This window comes from Diabrotica virgifera, chromosome 6, assembly GCF_917563875.1.
Source record: "Diabrotica virgifera virgifera chromosome 6, PGI_DIABVI_V3a".
Classification (NCBI taxonomy): domain Eukaryota; kingdom Metazoa; phylum Arthropoda; class Insecta; order Coleoptera; family Chrysomelidae; genus Diabrotica; species Diabrotica virgifera.
In genome coordinates this window covers 3,038,618-3,060,274 of record NC_065448.1, presented here as the reverse complement: position 1 = coordinate 3,060,274, position 21,657 = coordinate 3,038,618, and the positions used below count along the sequence as shown (strand labels likewise).

Genomic DNA, 21,657 nt, shown 5'->3' with positions numbered 1-21,657 from the left:
TACTCAGTACCACTGAGAACCGGTATCAAAAGTAACCGTTACACGTCCGCACTGATTTTGCCCGTCTCTATTCGTTACGGCGACAGCCGACGGTCGGGTTGGCTTGTGTTCAATATGCGGTGCGCTAGAAAAATAACTACACAGGTCACCCGTCCCACCGGCGCAGGTTGTGACTCGCTTAGGTTCAATTTGCGCCGGGGCTAAAGGCGGGTTCTCACTTGTCAGTTTCGCTGACGCAGTCTGACTGATTCATTAATAATGAAAAATAAAAAGCGACGTTTGCATTCACACATTTCATGTTTTGCTAGTTAGTTCAAACATTTTATATCGTGGTAATATAAATGGTTAAAAAAATTGAGACCAGCTCTTCGCGAAGTCTGCTTACAATAATTAGTAAATGAATTACAGAATATTCTAATTCTAGTGAATCAAAAGAAATCAAAACGTTGTAAATGGTGGCTCAGGTCCTGGATATTTCGCAGAAATATATGGCGTGCTAGTGAAACTATACTGAAAAAATTAGCTTTGGAAGATTTTGATTGTTGTACACTAAGAACAAAGACAAATATCAAGAGATTCTGCTAAAATTGCTCCAAAATGTCTCTCAATCTCAAAACCTGCCACACTGAACAAATCACGAAAATGAATGTTCTCACGCTTTAATTTCTATTCATTTTGCGATCATGATCAGTCAAAAATGATAAAAAATAGAACTAGATTTCACTTCAACTGAAAGTATCAATGTACCTACTGATCATTTAAAATGAAAATGTGTTCTCATGTTCATTATTTGTTCAGTATCACTGAATCAGTTAGGCTGCGTCAGCGAAACTGACAAGTGAAAACCCGCCTTAATCCACCTTACCCTTAAGGTACGTATCCATTACGTTGATATAGTTGGTTCGCTAAACTCAGACACAATTGGCTAGTGATTTTAGTAGGTAATTTTTTTGTTTTTGGCCAATTTTGGCAAAATTACTAGCTATTTAGTAATTATTTTTTGCCAATTTTATTAAATTGGCAAAATTACTTACTAAAATCACTAGAAAGTTGTGTCTGAGTTTAGCGAACCGACTATACTCAGTGATCCGTGTAACTGATCCAATGGATACGGCATGCGCTCGTGTACCTACAGTGATGAGCGTGCTAATAACCGGCAAAATAGCGCTAAAGATGGAAAACTTAATACATTGCGAAACAAAAAGAGATGAAACTAGTGGAGATGGAAATAATCCTTATAAACGTATAAATTAACATTACATTACATACATAGTTTCCCACCTTAAGACGTATCAGAGGAGTATGACAACTGTCACTGTAGACAGTAGAATTTTATAAAATACCCACCAAATTGTTATTTTTGCACTTTAAGTTAGGATATCTTAGAAACCAGAGCTAATTTGGATCTCTGATTCAGCGCACAAAAAACCGAAAGTATTTTCTGATCTTTCGTTTCGAATCTTGTTCAAATTTTGTTGACCTGTGTTATTCACACTATCAACTTGTCCAATCCCTCTTCAGCATTTAAAAGAATGTTTTATAGAAGAGACTTCACGGACCTCTACAAATAGCACCGGGGGACAAAAAATTTGGTGTATTTATTTTTACAAGCACAAACTAATTTGGGGTTGCTATTTCAAATATGAAATTATTTTTCCCGATTAAAAAAATTGAATGATGCCTAAGTAAATGTGAATACCACCACCAGGAAACTATATCGAAAGAATGGAGTTAGTGTATTTAAACCGTAAGAAAAAAAAATAAGTCTCAAGATAATCTAAAACAACTAACTACTGAAGTATTCAGCACAAGAATTACCCCAAGAAGTTTCTTTTAGTTGTCACTAGTAGACCGTCAGGGGTCAATACGAAGTTGAACCACGATTTTATCCCTTATGCCTTTTTATGTACTTAAAAAACAATGAGACAACAAAAAAGAAAATTTAGAGTTAACCGGGTTCGTTTTCACACCTTTATGCCTTTTTTGCAGGTTCTTTATCGAGAAAACTAACAAACTTTCAAGTAGCATGAAAGAAAATCACGGACAATGAGCTACATATTAAAATTTCATGTTTAGCTCGTAATCAACACACTTAGTGCAACAGAGCCAAAATGTCAAGATTTTTAAACACAATCTATACGAGTACTCGATTCGTAAAATGGCATAAGGAATAAAATCGTCGCAGCACATGCGATTTTCTTTACAGAAGAATTTTCCTGTAGAAATTGGGGGAAACACAGTTTTCACATATTTTACTTGCCTTGATTTCATTTTTCAGTACTCAAGGGATAAAATCGTGGTTGAACTTCGTCGGAAATCCGACAATCTATAACGCATTGACATTTCCAAAAAAATCAAGGTTGAGATCGTTATCGATACATACTCCAAGGTAATAAGCTACCACGTTCGGGACACTCGAAAGATCCAGGTAGCTGACTACTTTTTTAGTTATTGTAGACCTATAGGAAGAAAACCTACCTGTTTCCTGTCTAGAGTTCGCGTACGTTTTTTAATTATTAACAATTTAGTGCAAAAATCGCGATTTTTTTCGATTTTTTGCACCCCATTAAAAAGCTAAATAGTTGACATAAAATTACAAAATTCAGTTTTTTAGAACATTAAAAAACCTTCAAAATGCCGATTTTTGAAAGTTCAAAAGTTAATTTGTTGCTTCGCAAACTGCAAAATAAGTGAACGTCGTTATTTGTTAATAACTTTTACTAAAACTACCTTAGAACTTTAGTGTTTCACCCAAAGTTGGGTATTGGGGTACTTCACAAACCCTCAAAATTTGAGACCGATCCATTAATTAGTTTAAGAGTTATTCTAATTGTTTATCCCAGAGACCTTTATTTTGCAATAACAAAAGACATAAAATAATGAAGATGGGGCAATTCTGCGTATGCCAAATGAAAGTAGAAAACTGATGCCATCAAAATGTACTAAAAAAAGATAAAACAATTATCTAATAATTAGTCAAAAACCTAATGCCAAATTTGAGAGATTTTGTAGTTTATAAACATTTAGAATAACTTTAAAAATATTGTACGTAGAAAAAATCATTTTACATATTAGAAAAGCTGGTATTTTACACGAATTTTTAAAAATGTAGTTCAATTGGTGACTAGTCGTGGTAAGTGAAGGGGGAGCTGGGAGCAGACAAATGCAGAGTTCAAAAACTAAAAAAGGCAACTTAAAACTACTATCATTTTCTATATCTCGGATTCTACTGAATATATTTTGATCGTTCTTTTTCTAATTTGTATGTAATTTTTCTGTACATTACAAATACGCAATTTGTCTAGACATTTATTAATTAATAAACAGTCTAATTTGTATAAACAATTTTTGAAAAAATATTTTTCCCAAAAATCCATGATTTAAATCATACCATCGTTATTAATCATAGAAAAAGTTAAGGTGTACTTTAATAAATAAATTATCTTCAATAAAGAATTATTATCTAATAAAAATCATTTATTTATTAAAGTGTACTTTAACTTTTTCTATGATCATTAATGATACTATGATTAAAAAAATAGATTTTTGTAAAAAAAATAAGAATTGTTACAAATTAGACTGTTTATTAATTAGTAAATTTATAAACAAATTGCATATTTGTAATGTACGTAGAAATTACATACCAATTAAAAAAGGAAAGATCAAAATCCATTGAGTTGATCCGGAGATACAGAAAATTATATTCGTTTGAAATTGCTTTTTCGGTATTTTAACTCAGTGGATTCGTAGGTTCCCCCTAGTAATCGTTTGCTGTGAAGGTACAATGTTTGTGCAATTTTTTTAAGAAAAAATACAAATCCCATTCTTTAAAATGGCATTAATGAGATTCCTTAATTATTATAAACAAATTAGCTGTGAATTAAAAAATACATATGACTAACTTTGTCCCAAATGAACCCAGGCTAATTTTTTTAAATTCGTGTTAAAATACTATCTTTTCGAATATATAAAAATATTGTTTCTACAGACAACATTTTTAAAGTGGTTCTAAATGTTTATAAACTACAAAATTTCAAAAATTTGGCATTAGGATTTTTGACTATATTAATTATTTTTTTATCTTTTTTAGTACATTTTGATAGTATCACTTTTCTACTTTCATTTGACATACGGATAATTGCCTTAACTTCATTATTTTCTGTCTTATGTTATTGCAAAATAAAGGTCTCTGGGATAAACAAATAGAATAACTTTTAAACTAAGTAATGGATCGGTCTCAAATTTTGAAGGTTTGTTAAGTACGCCAATACCCAACTTTGGGTGAAACACTAAAGTTCTAAGGTAGTTTTAGTAAAAGTTATTAATAAATAACGATTTTCACTCATCAACTATTTAGCTTTTGAATGGAGTGCAAAAAATCGCGATTTTTGCACTAAATTATTAATAATTAAAAAACGGACGCGAACTCTAGGCAGGAAACAGGTATGTTTTCTTTCTATAGGTCTACAATAACTAAAAAAGTAGTCAGCTACCTGGATCTTTGAGTGTCCCGAGAAAATCCTTATTACTCTGGACTAACATTAATCGCGACAAGTTGCGATACACTTATCAAGAGATTTGTATCTATTTCACGACAGTGATACAGACAAAGATAGAGAGTTGTGACACTGAGACAGCCAAATAGCTACACTATGACATTTGTATCGCGATACTGATTCTTGCGACATGTATCGATACCGATCTCAATGAGAATATACGAATTGTTTTTTCTTGGAATGTTCAATATCACTTTACCAATTTTTATTTTATGTATTTCAAAACTATGATAACACTTTCGAAGTGTGCTGATGTCATTGAAGCGGCTAATTTTAAAGTATACTCTGTATAATGAAAGAAGTGTACATATAAATAAAAAATCAAATCAAGGTTTGCAAATATGTATTTATTTTTACTATGGTTCCTTGCGACATTTGTCCATTTCTCCATATAGACCAGGGCGCATCTGTAAAAATATTAGTTACATTTGGACGTTGAGAGGTGGCTCATATTTTTTGCAGAAATTGTTTGAAAATAACTCATATAATAATATTTGAGTTATCCTCCCACTCAAAAAGGTCCGGAACATTGTTTAAATAATCAAAATGTCAAAAAATGAAGGAAACATTCGATTTTTTTCTTCGTTTTTTGATTATAACTGAAAGTACTTATATATTCATTTCTGAGAAAAGTTGTACTGACATAAAAGTTGCGCAATTAAATTTCCTACAATATAGAATTCGTTAAAGATTTTAAAAATTTTCACCCTTGTTGCAAAATACCAATAATTGCGAAAAAAAACGATAAAAAAACAAGTATTCGCATTTTACGTTTTTCAACCATTTATGCTACACTTAGGACCTTCATAGTTTACCAAAAAAAAACTTTATGATATAAGAAAACAATACTGTAAATTTGATTAAGATTGGTTGAATAGATTTTGCAATCCAGCTTTCGCAAAAAAAAATTAATTTTTTCAAAATCTTACAGGACTGAATATAAAGCAGACAGCAAGTTTAATTTTTTTTTTGTTTATAGAAGAATGCCGTACCTTTCATTTGCAATTTGCAAAATTAAAATCGGTTAACCACTATCGGCGTCACGAATTTTTTTAAATACACATTTTTTTTGTGCTACGCGCAGGACAGCGGATAGTTTGCTCTGATTGGGCATTCCAATGACCTTTGATAATGATTGATACATTTGAATTTTTAGTACATTTCGATATAAATAAATAAATTTGTTTATTGCAAAATAAAAACACATGCTCTGTCCTTAAACATATGCAACTGTTTAAACAATATTTCACAAACAATAATCAAATTATGTAGTTTGATTTTTGTGGAATTAAAATATTAAAATAAAACAAAATATAGTGTAAGAAAATAATGCATTCGATAAAGATTGGAAGAAATTTTGGTGGAAACCGACTTGTGTGGATCGAACACCGCTGTCCTGCGCGTAGCACCAAAAATTAATGTTTATTTAAAAAAATCCCTGACGCCGCACAGTGGTTCCAAATGCCGAAAACGTGGTCATGAACCTTTAAAAGTGTATATTGTTTATACATTTTGGAATTACTTTCGTTATTAAGGGTTTTTGGCATCGCTGATTACGAATCTGGCATTATTTTTTCTGAAAAACAAAATGGCGGATCCAACATGGCGGAAAGAAATTGAAAATATCAATCAAAAAGGAAAATTTTTTATCAAATTTGGTAGGTTAAGGTAGCTGATTATAAATCTAACATTACTTTTTTTTTAACAAAATGGCTGATCCAATATGGACGAAAGAAGTTCGAAAATTTTATTTTAGCCGCATTTTTGTTTAAAATGTTATACTATAAGTGACTTTTGAAGCTGCTGATTACCAATACATTTTCTTTATAAAGTACAATATTCAGAACCTATTACTTATATACAACTGCCCATACATACTCAACAATCGCCAGAATCATGAATATGCGTCATTTCCCAATTTTGTATTTAAACAACTGCCAGCAATGCATAGGCAGTTATAGACAGCTAAACCAAAGTGATTCTGTATCTCCTTACTATATATTTTAAGATTAATAAGCATTAATTGCAGAATTATGCAGAATTTTGTACTTTTGGAATGCATCTTTACAATTTTTTAATTATTTCAAGTATATTTTCACTATTTATGCATTAACAAATTTAAGGCATTTATTGTTAATAAATGTTGATTTAAGTTACATCTTATATTATTACATACTTAAAAAAGAAGAATCTGCTTTACAGCGATAAAATTGATAAACTACAAAACGTTTTACAGCGTTTTCAATATACAAGTTCTTTTTCACTTTCTCTGCCGGCCCAAATAACCCCGGACATAGCCCACTTGTTCCTGAGTTGTGAACCAGAATACATCCAGTCTGATCTTCATACCTGTGTATTAGGACTCTACGATAGTATGAGAAAACAACTGTAAACATGAAAATCCCTAAATAGGGACTCCTTTTTTCGCCTCATGACCACGTTTTCAGCATTTGGAACCACTGTGCGCCGTGGTAGTTAATGGATTTTAATTTTAAAAATTCCAAATGAAAGTTACAGTATTCTTCTATATGCAAAAAAATTCAACTTGCTATCTGCTTTATTTTCAGTCCTGCAACATTTTGAAAAACTGAATTTTTTTGCGAAAGCTGGAATGCAAAATCTATTGCAACGATATTAATGAAATTTACAGTATTGTTTTATTATATTATATAGTTTTTCTGGGTAAAATATGAAGGTCCTAAGTGTAGCATAAATGGTTGAAAAACGTAAAATGCAAATAGTTGTTTTTTTTGTGGTTTTTTTTCGCAATTATTGCTATTTTACAACAAGGGTGACAATTTTTAAAATTTGTAACTAATCCTATATTGTAGGGAATTTAATTACGCAACTTTTATATTAGTACAACTTTTCTTGAAAGTGAATATATATGTACTTTAAAAGTTATAATCAAAAAACGAAGAAAATAATCGAATTTTTCTTTCAATTTTTGACATTTTGATTATTTAAACAATGTTCCGGACATTTTTTAGTGGGAGGGTAACCCAATTATTATTATATGAATTAATTCCAAGCAATTTCTGCAAAAAAATATGAGTCACCTGTCAACGTTCATCCCAATACAGATGCGCCCTGGACTAATATATTGGACAAATGCGTTCGATGATTGTGTGCAGTGGTATATTTTCGCACTTAGGACGATATCGACCAATTCGTCATGATGACATATTATATCCCACAAATCAGAATCTATTGAATTCATCAGAGTACCCTGGCGTTGCTCCTCTTTTGTTTCTTTTTTATCGTGCTTTTTTTGAATGCGTCATCATCCAAACTCTTCTTACAATTTTCTGGTTTCCCTTTAAGCTTCAAATTTTCTTTCCTCGATTTTCTTTTTCTTACATCTTCCTTCCAATTTTTCCTGCACAGAAAGAATTAGAAAACAAAATTCTTTTCGTTTTCCGCTTCTGATATGTCTTTATTACACCAAGCATCAAAATTAACGCACCACCTTAAAAGTGGGACATTTTTGATGTCTTGTATTTCCGAAACCTGTTGTTCGATTTTGGTGATATGACTCGGGTCATATGATTATAATATACTCAGGTCGGTGATTCGGGTAATATGACCCGTATGCACGCCAATGGTGAATATAAAATTCTTAATTGTATGCCAAAAAATGCGCAATAACTACCTCTTAAAACCTACCAAATTTCATTTTCTTATCTCAACCAGTTTTAGAGTAATAAATAAATCGTCAGTTTGTAAGAAAAAATTCAACATCCCCTATCTCGGAAACGAAGCATTTGTGGACATATGTTTATAAAGCAAACGGTCATTATTTTTTCATGCAGAATTACTCCTTAAAGTTTGTCGCACTTATTTAGAAACACCCTGTATTGATGAAGAACGTTGCTAGTTATTAAAGTACCTAACTTTTTTATTATCCAACATAAGCGAATGAATCAAAAAGCATAATGTTAAGAAAGCCTAAAGCTACAGTTAAGTTTTAATTTCAATATTTTATATTCGCAAGAATATTCCATAGGGTGTTCCGAACTTGAGGAAAAACACACTATCATTGTTACACCTGGTATACAATGACACTTATCTGTTTAGCAACAATATTATTACATCGATATTATTGAAGAATAAAGCTATAACATACTAAAAAATCACTAAAATGGGACAACAGGTTTAGGAAATACAAGACATCAAAAATGTTCCATTTTTAAGGTGGTGCGTTAATTTTGATGCTTGGTGTAATTTCTTTTGGTATGGAGCTATAGTTAGGAAAGAGTTATCCCTATAATCTGTAGATGTTCTTTTTGGTTGAAATTATTTGGAATCAAGTGTACAATCCAGTTAGAGTTCATGCAGCACCTCAGTTCTGATTGAAGATGAAAATGGAGCTTGTACGTTAGATTAACTGGATTTAACGTGAGAATTCCAGGAAAGCGGAATCCAGACACCTTTGTTCAGTCACATCATATTCAGTTATTTTATGCCCAGAAGTGGATAAGTAAATTTCATAATCTCTATAAAGGACATTGTTAATGAAACCATAGCACATTAATTATCTCTGAAAAAATCATAGGCACCAATTGATATATGACTCGAGTGGTTATCCAATATCAAAAGAACGGAATCAGCTACAGAAGGCTTTGAAATCTCCACAAAAGGTGAAAGTTTGTAAACAAAAAAAAACAACGCGATCTTTGAATTAACCCAACCGTTTTTCGAGAAGTTTCGAATTATCCGCAGCTCTAGTGCAAAAGACCCTGTTATGGTTTAGTCTTTCATCAGAAATGACAGCACCCACTTTTTTTGCCCGTTTTGTCTATAAACTTTTGGGAATTTAGCCTGAACAGTTCCGATCTCAATGAAATGTTATGTAGGTACACAGTACGCAGTGTGCTTTACTATGGAGCAGAATCATGGACATTAAATCGAAATGTAATAAATCGACTTAACGCGTTTGAAATGTGGACATTTAGAAGTATGTTAAGGATTTCATGAGTAGATAGAGTCACGAATATAGAAGTGTTAAGGAGAATTGGCAGAGAGAAAGGGAAATTGAAAACACAATAAAAGAAAGGAAATTGCAGCATCTCGGACATGTGATGAGAGGCGAAAAATACATCTCGAGACTCGTAAGGAAAAATGGAGGGTAGGAGAAGCGTAGGAAGGAGACACGTTTCCTGGTTGAAGAACCTGAGAGAATGGTTTAGTTGCAGCTCAAGGTAACTGTTCAGAGCAGCTGCCTCGAAGGTCAAAATAGCATTTATGATTGCCAACCTTCATCGCGCAGATGGCACTTAAAGAAGAAGTTCCGATCTCGTCGATGTTAAAAATCCTGCGAGGTTGAAAGTTTAATTTGTCCATAATTGTTTCAATGTTGGTATAAATCCTTCTTTATCGTCCTTTAGAATCTTAAGTTTGATTTCAAAGTCTCAAAGTCTTTACAAAACCATACAGCTAATCTCTGGTATCTATTAAAATTGTAGAGTATATTGTTTTCTTCAGCTTATCGAAAGACTGGTCGTCTAAATCCAATTGGAGTTAAACCAAAAAATAATTTGGTTAACAATAAAATTTGTGAAAGTAGAGCAATGGTTCCCAAGCTTTTATGTCTGGCGACCCACCTTCTGATGTTTTGTCATATTCGCGACCTATCCCTTACCCATGATGATACTCAATTATGTACTCTGTACGTCACTCAGCTACTGTAAGAGCCACGTCGCGACCCGCCGGTTGGGAAACGCTGAAGTAGAGGGTTCAAGGGTACACTGTAGAGGAGAGGAGGGTATTATGGAACACCATTTACATTTTTAAAAATAAACTATTCTTTTTTGAATAAAAATTCCCAAAATCATCATGACTCCATACTACAACTTATTGCAATGAACTATCACTTGTAAGAAATGAAATATTAATTTCGTTTTTGTTAAAATATTTATTACAAAAAAAAGTTACAAATGGAGGTTAATATGAAATAGTCGGGTAATATGGAATACATGTTATAATCATTGAAAAAAAATTAGAGTTCATAAAACATTAACTGAAAAGAAATATTTTCAACTATAAAAACCATATTTTTAAAATTATATGCTAATCATTACTGCCTCTACTCTATTTACAAAAATCGCACATAATCATCTTTTTCTGTTCCGGTACAGTCAAGGTGGGCTCACAAAAAAAAAACAGTTTAAGCATTGAATCCAAATCTCTGCTCGTTTATCTTCGAAGAATTTTCCATTATAGAAGATACATTCAGAGTCTTTGTTTTCTGGTTCTTTAGCCATTCTTCTAGAAATACCATAATAACCGACACGCCATCTTGGAAAAATAACCTTTAAACTGATGGACAAAACACTATCAGCTAACAAACGTACAAGCTATGCAAAACTACACTTCTTTTACTTTACATTACGATAAACCTTAATGTTTGAATCAAATGTAGGTATATCTAGTAGTAGATTAAAATGTTTAAAAAATGACCTGCAAAAACTTTTGAAGGTCGTAAAACAAATTTTTTTCTGTAGCGCTTTGTACAGCAACAACAAGCAGGTCAGCTCTGGCTGCATAACATAACGGGAGTATATTCGGTAATTCATGGTATTTTCACACGATAGTAACACCTTACAGAGTTGTAAACTCGGTATTCCATATTTCCCGACTTTTGCATAATACCCTCCTCTCCTCTAGATGTATTGACGCAATAAAAGGTTATTCCTATATCGTCCAATAGCTTCCAGTAAGCTTGGATTTGAAGTTCACCAAAATCGCCATTGAAAAGAAATCTCACTAACTTTTTGTTGCTTCAACAAAATTTATTTTTGTTAATTCTTTCTCTATTTTGTCCACTTATGAGTAAACGTGGTAGTAAAAGCATATTTTCTAAGGGTTGAATCCGGTACCATAAACAGTCTACCAGCTTCCTTGATTTTTTGCCGTTATTGGCAATTGTTTCTAAGGCTTTTCGAAAAATTTCGGCTGAATATGTTTCTGTCTTAAGCCGGGTACACAAATGGGAGCCGAATGGTTTGCGAACTACTCGCATACAGGTTGACAATGTATTTACAGCGAGCTCATCTATAGAAAGCGACGAACCAACTTGTGCGAAATTTGATGTTAATGATTCCTTTAATTTGTAATTTTAGCTCGGAAAGGCACTTTCTAAATGTAATTAAAGACAGCAATTATTTGTTACATCAACTATATAATAAAAATTGATTACATTGCGTTTCGCACGTTTCTTATCTCGAGGAACACGTCATTCACACAAGCTCGATTCGACGAGACAATATCGCTGCATATGCCGTCCAAATTGAACTGCTAATATCCTTTTCGTCCGCTTACGAGCTGTTCATTCGTCGAACCACGGCCTGTCGGTTTTTGGGACTGTGTTCGTCGTCCCAAAAACCGATAGGCCGTAGTTCGTGACGAGCGACAAACGAACAGCTCGCCTGAATTATACGAATATAGCGTTCGCATACGGTTCGGCTCGCATATGTGTAGGAGAGCAGGGGGCTAGTTGTAACAATTTTCATAAAATCAAATATATCTTGACAGCTATTTTCCCAATTATCACTAAACTCTAGATTAACTCTTTCTGAATAAAATTGAACTGAAGAAAAGTTAAGAAGACTGTTATTTTTTAATCAACTAGCATTTTACCAAAAAAAGTGTATTGTTACAACTTACCCCGCGCTTGGGGCTAATTGTAACATCTATTGGGGCAGGTTGTAACATTACGAAAATTCGTTTTTTTGAAATATTTCGAAGAAAATACCAACGTTGGTCCTGTAGACCGTTGGTCAAATATAAATGTAGATTTCTACGCATAAAATTTTGGACCCAATCTAGACCAACTGTATAATTTTGATAACAAGAAGAAGGAAGTTGCTTAGCACTGAGTTTCACAGCATATTGGTAAGGCAGTTTTCGCATCTTCATGGGAATTAGTCCAAAATATACTTAGGTGCACTTCAGAATATACGAAGCCATTTTAATTTCTTCTTCGGCTGTAAAAACTATCCCTGGTTTAGTACATTCCACTTGTAGACTCTTTAAATGTTTTTCTTTTTTTCTATATCGTTATAAAGATACATGACACAGTCCGTGCTGTTTTACTTGCTTGCTTTATTATGCTACATTGATTATCTAAAATTTCCGCTGAACCTAACTCGTAGACTCCTGGCTTTGAGTTGCCCTTTCTGATTTTCTTTTATGTTGTCTCGTTCTGGACTGTTACTAAACTAAATAATACGTTTTTATATTGTAGATCGTAAATTTAGTAAGATTCAGCGAATGTGTAGCATGTTACAACAAGCCCCAACGTTTTGTTACAACATACCCCGTAGCACACATTTGTATATTTATTAAAATAACTTTAAAAATATCTTGATAATCGTAAAATCGTTAAGCAACATCAAAGTATAACTAAATTTAGAAAAGAAATGAACACCGAAAGATTCATTTCCGTTTAAAACAATAGCGATAACCAAAATTTTATGAAAGTCAAATTTTAAATTACCGCATCCAAAATGAAGCACATGCACAAAACTACTATTTGCAACTATCGGAGGATGGCTGGCTAGACGGTGTCATTTGCAGGGCGATAAGAGAATAAGATTGAGTCAGCTAAATTAGTTAAAAACGGTTAAATAACCTACGAAAAATCCGTGTTACTACTTACCCCTGTTACAACAAGCCCCTTATTCCTCTACCTGGCTTTAGGAATTTCGTAAGCGTCTAAAATAAAATTTAAAAAAATTAGTACCTAGTCTGCATAATCGTGCGCTGATCTGTGTACAATATTCCCATTGTGCATTAGATCTTACAATAATATACTTACGGACAAAAATATTGCATATGCATATGGAATTAAATTTTTTGTGTTGTTATCCTTAGCCCCCCTGTATCACAGTAATAGAATTTCTTTTCCGAAAAGTATCAAATAAATGCTCTAATCAGATTTATATCTGATCTGAGCTTTATGCTGGCTAGTATAATTTTTAAATTGAATCTCATCAAGGTGTCTTCACTATGCTAGCGACATGAAGACGTGCATTAGCACCAATATGTCATATCCAATGATCCACTTAAATGTTTTTAATGTACTGTTATGATCTGCTTCTTATTAATTTTATATTAATTATTATTTATTTGATTAATTATTTAATTGTCGCAAATCATACATAAAAATGAATAAAAGATCTCAGGGTGCCTTTTTATACTATTAAAAAAAATCTAAATTATCTCACGTTATACTTATCTTCTCTCGTGGGTTCAGTATCTCTTAGTTGATCCTAATCGGGATAAAATAGGGAAAATAAATAAAGCAAAATATTAAAATAAACATACAGAATTGTCTTTTATTTATCAAAATCAATACTCTAAAATCTATCAAATCTAAAACCTGTGGACACAGATGTCCGAATGAAATTTTTACCACTTAAATTTATTATAGTTAAAAAAAAACAATTTATCGGTTTGTTCCCGGTGACTTTGGTAAAACAAACTAAACAAAACAAATTTATGTATTCGCAAGATTAGCTATACTTCTTATTTACTTTTAGAAATATTGGAATTTTAATTCATTTGCTTTTTACTCAAAATTTTAGTTTCCGAACATAAAAATATCTTTCACATAAGTTGACTGACCTTTTTCTTCACTCACTCTGATGTCTTCTCGTGACCCAAAAACAGCTCTCCCTCGTTGACTATGTTAAAGGCTACTCATCAAAGCCCTCTCCGTTCTCCAGCTTCAAAACTATCAGCATACCAGCACCAATTCTCCAACGAGCCAAAGCCTCTTTTGACCAGTACTCGATTCACACAAACTCCAAAAATTCTCTGCTCTCCTTCTCACAATAATACAGAACCAAAGAGGTATTTCGTCTCAATTTGATCTGTCTCTCGTTCCACTTTTCAGCACTATTCTCCACTATCAAACAACCACTGGTACTTGCTAACTACTTATCCACGAAAACGTCGAACTGTTCCTCAGCGATGCCAAAACATAATGCCTTCTTTTTCAAATTCACTCAACATTCAAACCACTTTTCCCCTTTCAACTTGCCAAGAATCAGAAACATTTCTCTTTTCCATTCGACAAACAAACAGTCATTTTCAAAATTATTCCAACCATCCTAATTACTTTCGGGGAACCCTACAACATTTACTCGGGTTGAAACAAAGATATTAAAATTCCAAACTTTCTTTTAAACCATTTTTCTAAAAATGATAATTACCTCTACCTGTAGATTCTATAGTTCCCGTAATAAACAATCTTTTAACATTTTAAAACTAAATACATCGTCCTTTTCACTTTAATTATTCACAAAAGTCTTTAATGGTTCATCGGAAAGCTCATTAAAAGAGAAATCTACTTACATCCAAACTAAATTCTAATAAATATTTACAGATCAATATACAGGGTGTATTAAATTTATGTGCCCTCGTTATTTAAAAAAATTTTAATTTAATTTTCATTTTGCCTTTGATTGATAAATTGAAAACACAATAGTACATATCAGTTGGCATTCGCCTAATCACCTCCATGTGTTCGGTATGTCCTTTCAAAGCAATACCACTCCATAGCACTACGCTGCCACCACCAAAACTAACGCTCTGTGTGAGGTTACAACTGGCATACTGTTGGCCAATTCTTCTATAGACGACGTTTTGTAAATCTTGCTTCCATATGATGAACGCTATGCCAGATGTAACCTCATACAGAGTGTTAATTTTGGTGGTGGCGGCATAGTGCTACATGGAGTGGTATTTCTTGGAAAGGAGATACCGAACTTGTGGAGGTGATTGGATGAATGACAGCTGATATGTAGGTACATTAAAAACATTTTAGAAGATCACCATTTGTCAGCCATATTGAATAACAAATTCGTGTTAATGCATCATGACGTAGGTCTTCATCTCGGTAGAATAGTGAATACCTACTTACCTTGATGAGATTCAATCTAAAAATCATATTGACCACCATAATATAGCCCATATTATATTTAATTTAATGGGATACAATAAAACATCACATTCAGAAAAGAAATCCTATTCCTATGACACTGTGGGCAGCACTAAAAATTGTATTTCACACAATTTCAAAATATGCAATATTTTTGTCCGTGAGTGTATATTTTTTTTAAAAACTCATTTAATATCTAGTTGTTGTGATAAGTGCAATAGTTAAAAGTTATTTATAAACAATAACAATTATCGATATTAACTACAAGTTTATTCGCATGAGACATGCAGTGTACTTTGGATAACAGTACTTGTATAATCGCGTAAATTATTGAATTATTTTTTTTCTTGTATATCAAGGGGTGTTTATTATGAGACTAACTTTTTCTTAAAAAATTTCGCCCCGAAACACCCATTTTCATTCCTTTAAAGGGGGTAATTTGTGGTTTTTGCGAAACGTAGCCCTTCTTGTACGTTTTTGCAAAAAATTCCTTAATAGAAATATGAAGAGGACTATATTTCCTACAATTTATTCTGCGACAGCATATGTCTATCACCCACCGTTTAGCGGGGTTGGCTCCCCAAAGTTGACAAGTTTTAAAAAAATATGTTTTAGGAAAAAAATTATTTTTCCGTAACTGTAAAAGGAATCGAGAAGAAACCCTGCTGCAATTAGTCACAAATAAGTGGCTGATTTTTTGGTGTAGGTTTCATTTAAGGGCAATTTCCCATTTTTTAATTACAAGGTGTTAACTTTTAAAAAAACCCTTTTTATATCTGAACCGCTTATGCTAGCGTAAAAAAACTTTCAGCGGCTACCCCTGTAAATACAAGTGTTATTTACAAATTTGTATAATGCACCCCCATATTTTCCCCTGAACCATCCCAAAAAAGGAGAATTAATAAAAAAGGTGGTTTTCTTGGAATCCTTCACACACATACACATATATTAAAATGCTGCATAATATTATTTTGTGCACGTTCTTATTACCCATGCATGGACACCAAAAGCGATTTCCTGGTGCCAATGCTGGCGCTGTAGCCAAAAAAAAATAAAACGGGGGTTGAAAAAGAAAAAAAAATTCGCTTTTTGACACATATGGGCCTATACTCCATCATCAATAGGGCTTTTCATAAATATAAAATATATGGTTACTGCAATCCCTGCGGAAACCAGCTATCCCTGAAAATAAGTTTGGCGAGCATGTTTTTACGATTTTCTTATTACGTACGCATTTTTTTGAAACAAAACTTACACAGAATTAAAGACCACTATTTTCTCTACAAATAAGGTGATATGCATTTTTTTCGTATAAGCAACCGTTACGGCACAGTGGCGCCGTAAACCTCAAAAATGCTTTGACGGGCTCCACTTTTTGTTACTTATGGCAAATAAAAGAACACACTGCCTGCTACACATTATGACCTATGCATATTTTACTTTCTTTGTACCCTAAAGCTACAGTGGTGGCCCAAAATCGATTTTTGCATATTCTCTTTATTAATTCTCCTTTTTTTGGGTGGTTCCGGGGAAGATATAGGGATGCATTATACAAATTTGTAAATAACACTTGTATATGGGTAATCACTGAAAGTTTTTTTACGCTAGCATAAGCGGTTCAGATGGTAAAAAAGGGATTTTTTAAAAGTTAACAGCTTGTAATATAAAAATGGGCAACTGCCCTTAAATGAAACCTACACCAAAAAATCAGCCACTTATTTGTGATTAATTGCTGCAGGATTTCTTCTTGATTCCTATTACAGTTAGGGAAAAATAATTGTTTTCCTAAAACACCTTTTTTAAAAACTTGTCAACTTTGGGGCGCCAACCCCGTTAAATGGTGGGTGATAGACATATGCTGTCGCGGAATAAATTGTAGGAAATATAGTCCTCTTCATATTTCTATTAAGGAATTTTTTGCAAAAACGTACAGGAAGGGCTACGTTTCGCAAAAACCACAAAGTACCCCCTTTAAATGGATGAAAATGAGTATTCCGGGGGGTAATCTTTTAAGAAATAGTAAGGCTCATAATAAGCACTCCTTGATATAACAGAAAAAATAAAACCGGACTTGTGTCGAGTTTGCTAAGTTCAACCTTTGTTTCTACACTAACAATAAAATCTAATAATCGAGAAAAGAGACAAAGTGATAACGTGATGTTAATAATATACTGTTATTATGGAACGAGTAGGTACGTTTTGAGTACCTTTAACAACTGTAATCTTTATTTACATGCACTGCATGTCTTATTTGAATTTAGTGTAAAAACATAGACTCGCCGTCTTAAAAATTTATAAATAACAGGTATGAAATCGAAACACGTCCAGCATTAAAGTCTATTCGGTGAAATTGCACATTAGTCTAGGCGCCAAATAGAGGTCACCGTGTCCTTTTCAATTCTGATGGACAAACTCAACGGTTTCTTATGGATTTTTGGCTGCTGATTACGAATTTCGAGGGTGGATTTCGATCTGAGTGGTCAAAAAATTGTTATAAACAATTTAATTGTTTATAAGGCTCTGGCTCATAAACTAAAAGAGATAAAAAAAATGTTTCAAATAAAATTGATTTCTTAATAAAAATCTCAGAAAAAAACGTTTACTAAACTTAAATCCAACAATTAGAACTCAAGATATTGTAAAATTAGTGCACAATAAAAATTGCAAATTGCAAAATAAGTATTTGTCGAAGCTTTATCGATCGTAACTCGGCTTCTACGCATGCGAATCAGCCTTAGAAGGTCTCATTTTAAAGCTTAATTAAGAGGCTTCCAAACAAAGTTTGTTAGATTGCTTTATCTTTATTTGTTTTAAAGTTATACCCTTTTGAAGTTATAATTTTCTTGAAAAAATTGTACATTAACTTGTTTATAAGGGTTTCAAGCAAATTTGAGCTATAGACATTTATACTTCAATTAACAATAATGAGATAAAAACTCAAAAGGAATATTGTGAGCTTACGAAAATGTTCGTAACTTTATTTTTGGCCAAGATATCAATATTTTAATAGCGCGCCCTGAGATGCAAGATCGACTCACAGCGTAAAGGTTCACGCGCTAACTTCTCGATGCAAATTATAATTTGTATGTATATATTACGTTATCTTCATTTTTCATTTTTGAAGATCCTAATAAAATTTTATCATATAATTCTTATAATTAAATCACCATATTGTACACAGTATCACCTTTCATTCTATTTACTTTGTCTTCTATTTTTTGTACTAAATGAGAAAAAAAAACATTAAAAACAAATATTTCAGAAATATAACTAAAAAGTAAGTTGATATTATTTATTATTACTATTTTTACAAACATTTTCTTTCATACATCTGCATCGAGATATATAGGGAATCTCAGCTTTTTTACATCTGCATAAGTTCTTAGAGCAATTTTTACAGACATATTTATGGTAGTACTAAATCTGATCTTGAAGGCATTAAAATTAAAACTTTTTGGGGCTTCAGAGTTTCGTTATCTATATGAAATCCATATACAAGTGGATCAAGTTCTTTTGCAGTATCTTCGAGGCACGTTAATTGTCTGTACACCACATAAAATGCTCGTTTTATATGCAATTGGATTGAGTTTGATGTTGGTGGCATATCTTCAACAAGAGAAACGCCTTCATGGTCATATAAACAAAAGCGTAATTCATCAAAAGTTTTCACATTTTCTGAGTTATTCAGAACCTTTACCAAAAATTCTTCCGCTAGTTTAAGGTTTCTTTTGAATAGATAACTCTAAGCAATCTATAAATGGATTTTGTAAAAATGAAATTAACTAATACAAACGTGTCAGTATCACAAAATGCTTCCTCAAAAAGTACTTTATAATAGTTTTATTATGATGCAAAAAACCAAAAATAAACCTACGAACACTTTCCTAAGCTCAAAATATTCCTTTTGAATTATTCTATTATTAATGTTAATTAAAGTATAAATGTTTATTGCTCAAATTTACTAAAAACCCTTCTAAAAAAATGAAAGTACAAATTTTTTAAGAAAATTATAACTTCAAACGGGTATAACTTTAAAACAAATGAAGATAAAGTAATCTAACAAACTTTGTTTGGAAGCCTATTAATTAAGATTTAACATGAGAGCTTCTAGGGCTCATTTGCATGCGTAGAAGCCGAGTTACGATCGATAAAGCTTGAAAAATAAAACTTATTAAAAGGACCTTTTTTTGCAAAAACGACTCGCTAAAAACGACTTATTTTGCAATTTTCATTGTGAACTAATTTTACAATATCTTTAGTTCTAATTGTTGGATTTAACTTTAGTAAACGCTATTTTCTTCGTTTTTTATTAAGGAACAAATTTTATTTGAAACATTTTTTTTATCTCTTTTAGTTTATGAGCGAGAGCTTTATAAACAATTTAATTGTTTATAACAATTTTTTGACCACTCGGATCGAAATCCACTCTCGAAATTCGTAATCAGCAGCCAAAAATCCATAAGAAACCGTTGAGTTTGTCCATCAGAATTGAAAAGGACACCCCTCTGGCGCCTAGACCACATATTTCGTAAGAGATTTTATTTAGATTACTAAAAGTTATGGTCATCAAGTACTAAAGATATTGAGGATGGATAACTGGAGAGCAGCCACGGACAGAGTTACTTGGAGGCGGATGCTAGGGGAATCCAGGGCCGGGCTTGGGTTGTAGCGCCATAGGAGAGAGAGATTGTACATATATTATTGACTATAAGGGCAACGCCTCGTTAGTGCGTTGTGGCAACGTAACCACGCATTGTATGCCACACCTGCCTTGCGATGACACTCCATCTAAGAACACCCTCGTCCGTCGATATGTTGAAACATCGCAACTGATGGGGCCTCGTCCTAAGCTGCATTGCGGCTGCTTTAACATAATATCACGTAAATTGTTGAGACATACTCTGCTTAACATCTATCCTTCTAGGGTCGTCTAACTGAAAGATACCAACCTATATACAATAATGTCCGACAGATGGTCAGTTGAATCGTTGCTTATTTACTTAATCGGAAGCCCGTGTAAATTCACCGAACAGACTATAATCGCAAATATTTCTGTCCAATTTAAACTAGGAAAACAGCATCTGACGATACATAAAACTATAATATATGTTATTACTTTCTACTTATAAAATGCGAAATTATTTTTTATCATATTATATTTGTTATAGGACTGTGTGAGGGATACGAGTATATCTATGATTTGGTTCAAATTGGAGAAGTCATTACAGGTAAGTGGTATATTCAAACTCATTTAAAACTTTTTTTTGTTAATTTTCTCATATCCCTCATAGTTTTTTTGCATGGGCCCGAAATCCTATTTAGCGTGACGTTAGATATCGAGACGCGTGTAATAACCATGCGGTATACATACGTTTAACAAACGTCATTTTATTTTTTAAAACAACTCAACAAAACTGGATCTATTTGGAAATTTTGATTTTGAAATATTAAGGAGGATAGTAAAAACTAAAAACAACAATTTGCAACAACAAAACCGTTGCTATCTTCACGTACATTTTTTACTTTTCACTCAAATGACTGGAGTTCGATTCCCCACCGAAGAGAAATTTTTTGTTTTTAAATCCATTATAATGAAATGTAATGATAATCAAAATCAAGTAATTAAACTTAAATACAAGATAATGAATATGAAAATATCTAATGATACCGTAAAATGGGGATGAATAGTAACGGTTTTCAACTGAAAAAAAAATGTCACTAACACATATTACAAACATAAAACTTATGCATTGTTACTTGGGTCTTACCTTCCTCTTTTGATATTTAGATGTTAATAAATTAAAAAGTTAATACTTTAATCACAAAAAAATCAAATCACAAATATAAAAGTTAATACTTTAATCACAAAAAAATCAAATCACATATCTATGATTTGATTCAAATTGGAGAAGTCATTACAGGTAAGTGGTATATTCAAATTCGTGTAAAACTTTTTTATCACTGTATAACTTTTATATCACTGTATTAAAAACTATTGTGTTCCTATTCTTACATTTGTAGGGTCAATAGAAACAGGTATAAAGGTGTAAAGTAACATACACAAATACCTAAATATAAAGTTTGTATTGTTGGAAAATATATTGCTGAAATGAAAAATATTTTTTAAACTCTAATTTGGCATTTTTCTCTGAAAGG

General features: G+C 32.4%; 1 protein-coding gene across 2 annotated transcripts in view; it reads left to right on the top strand.

Moving 5' to 3' along the window:
• The window catches only part of LOC114326323 (poly(U)-binding-splicing factor half pint), a 93,163-nt gene that overhangs the window by 17,235 nt on the left and 54,271 nt on the right, over positions 1-21,657 (top strand). For both annotated transcript variants that reach the window (XM_028274649.2, XM_028274650.2), the window contains exon 3: positions 20,670-20,729. In XM_028274649.2, coding sequence (XP_028130450.2) covers positions 20,670-20,729 — 60 coding nt within the window. The remainder of the gene's footprint in view (positions 1-20,669; positions 20,730-21,657) is intronic.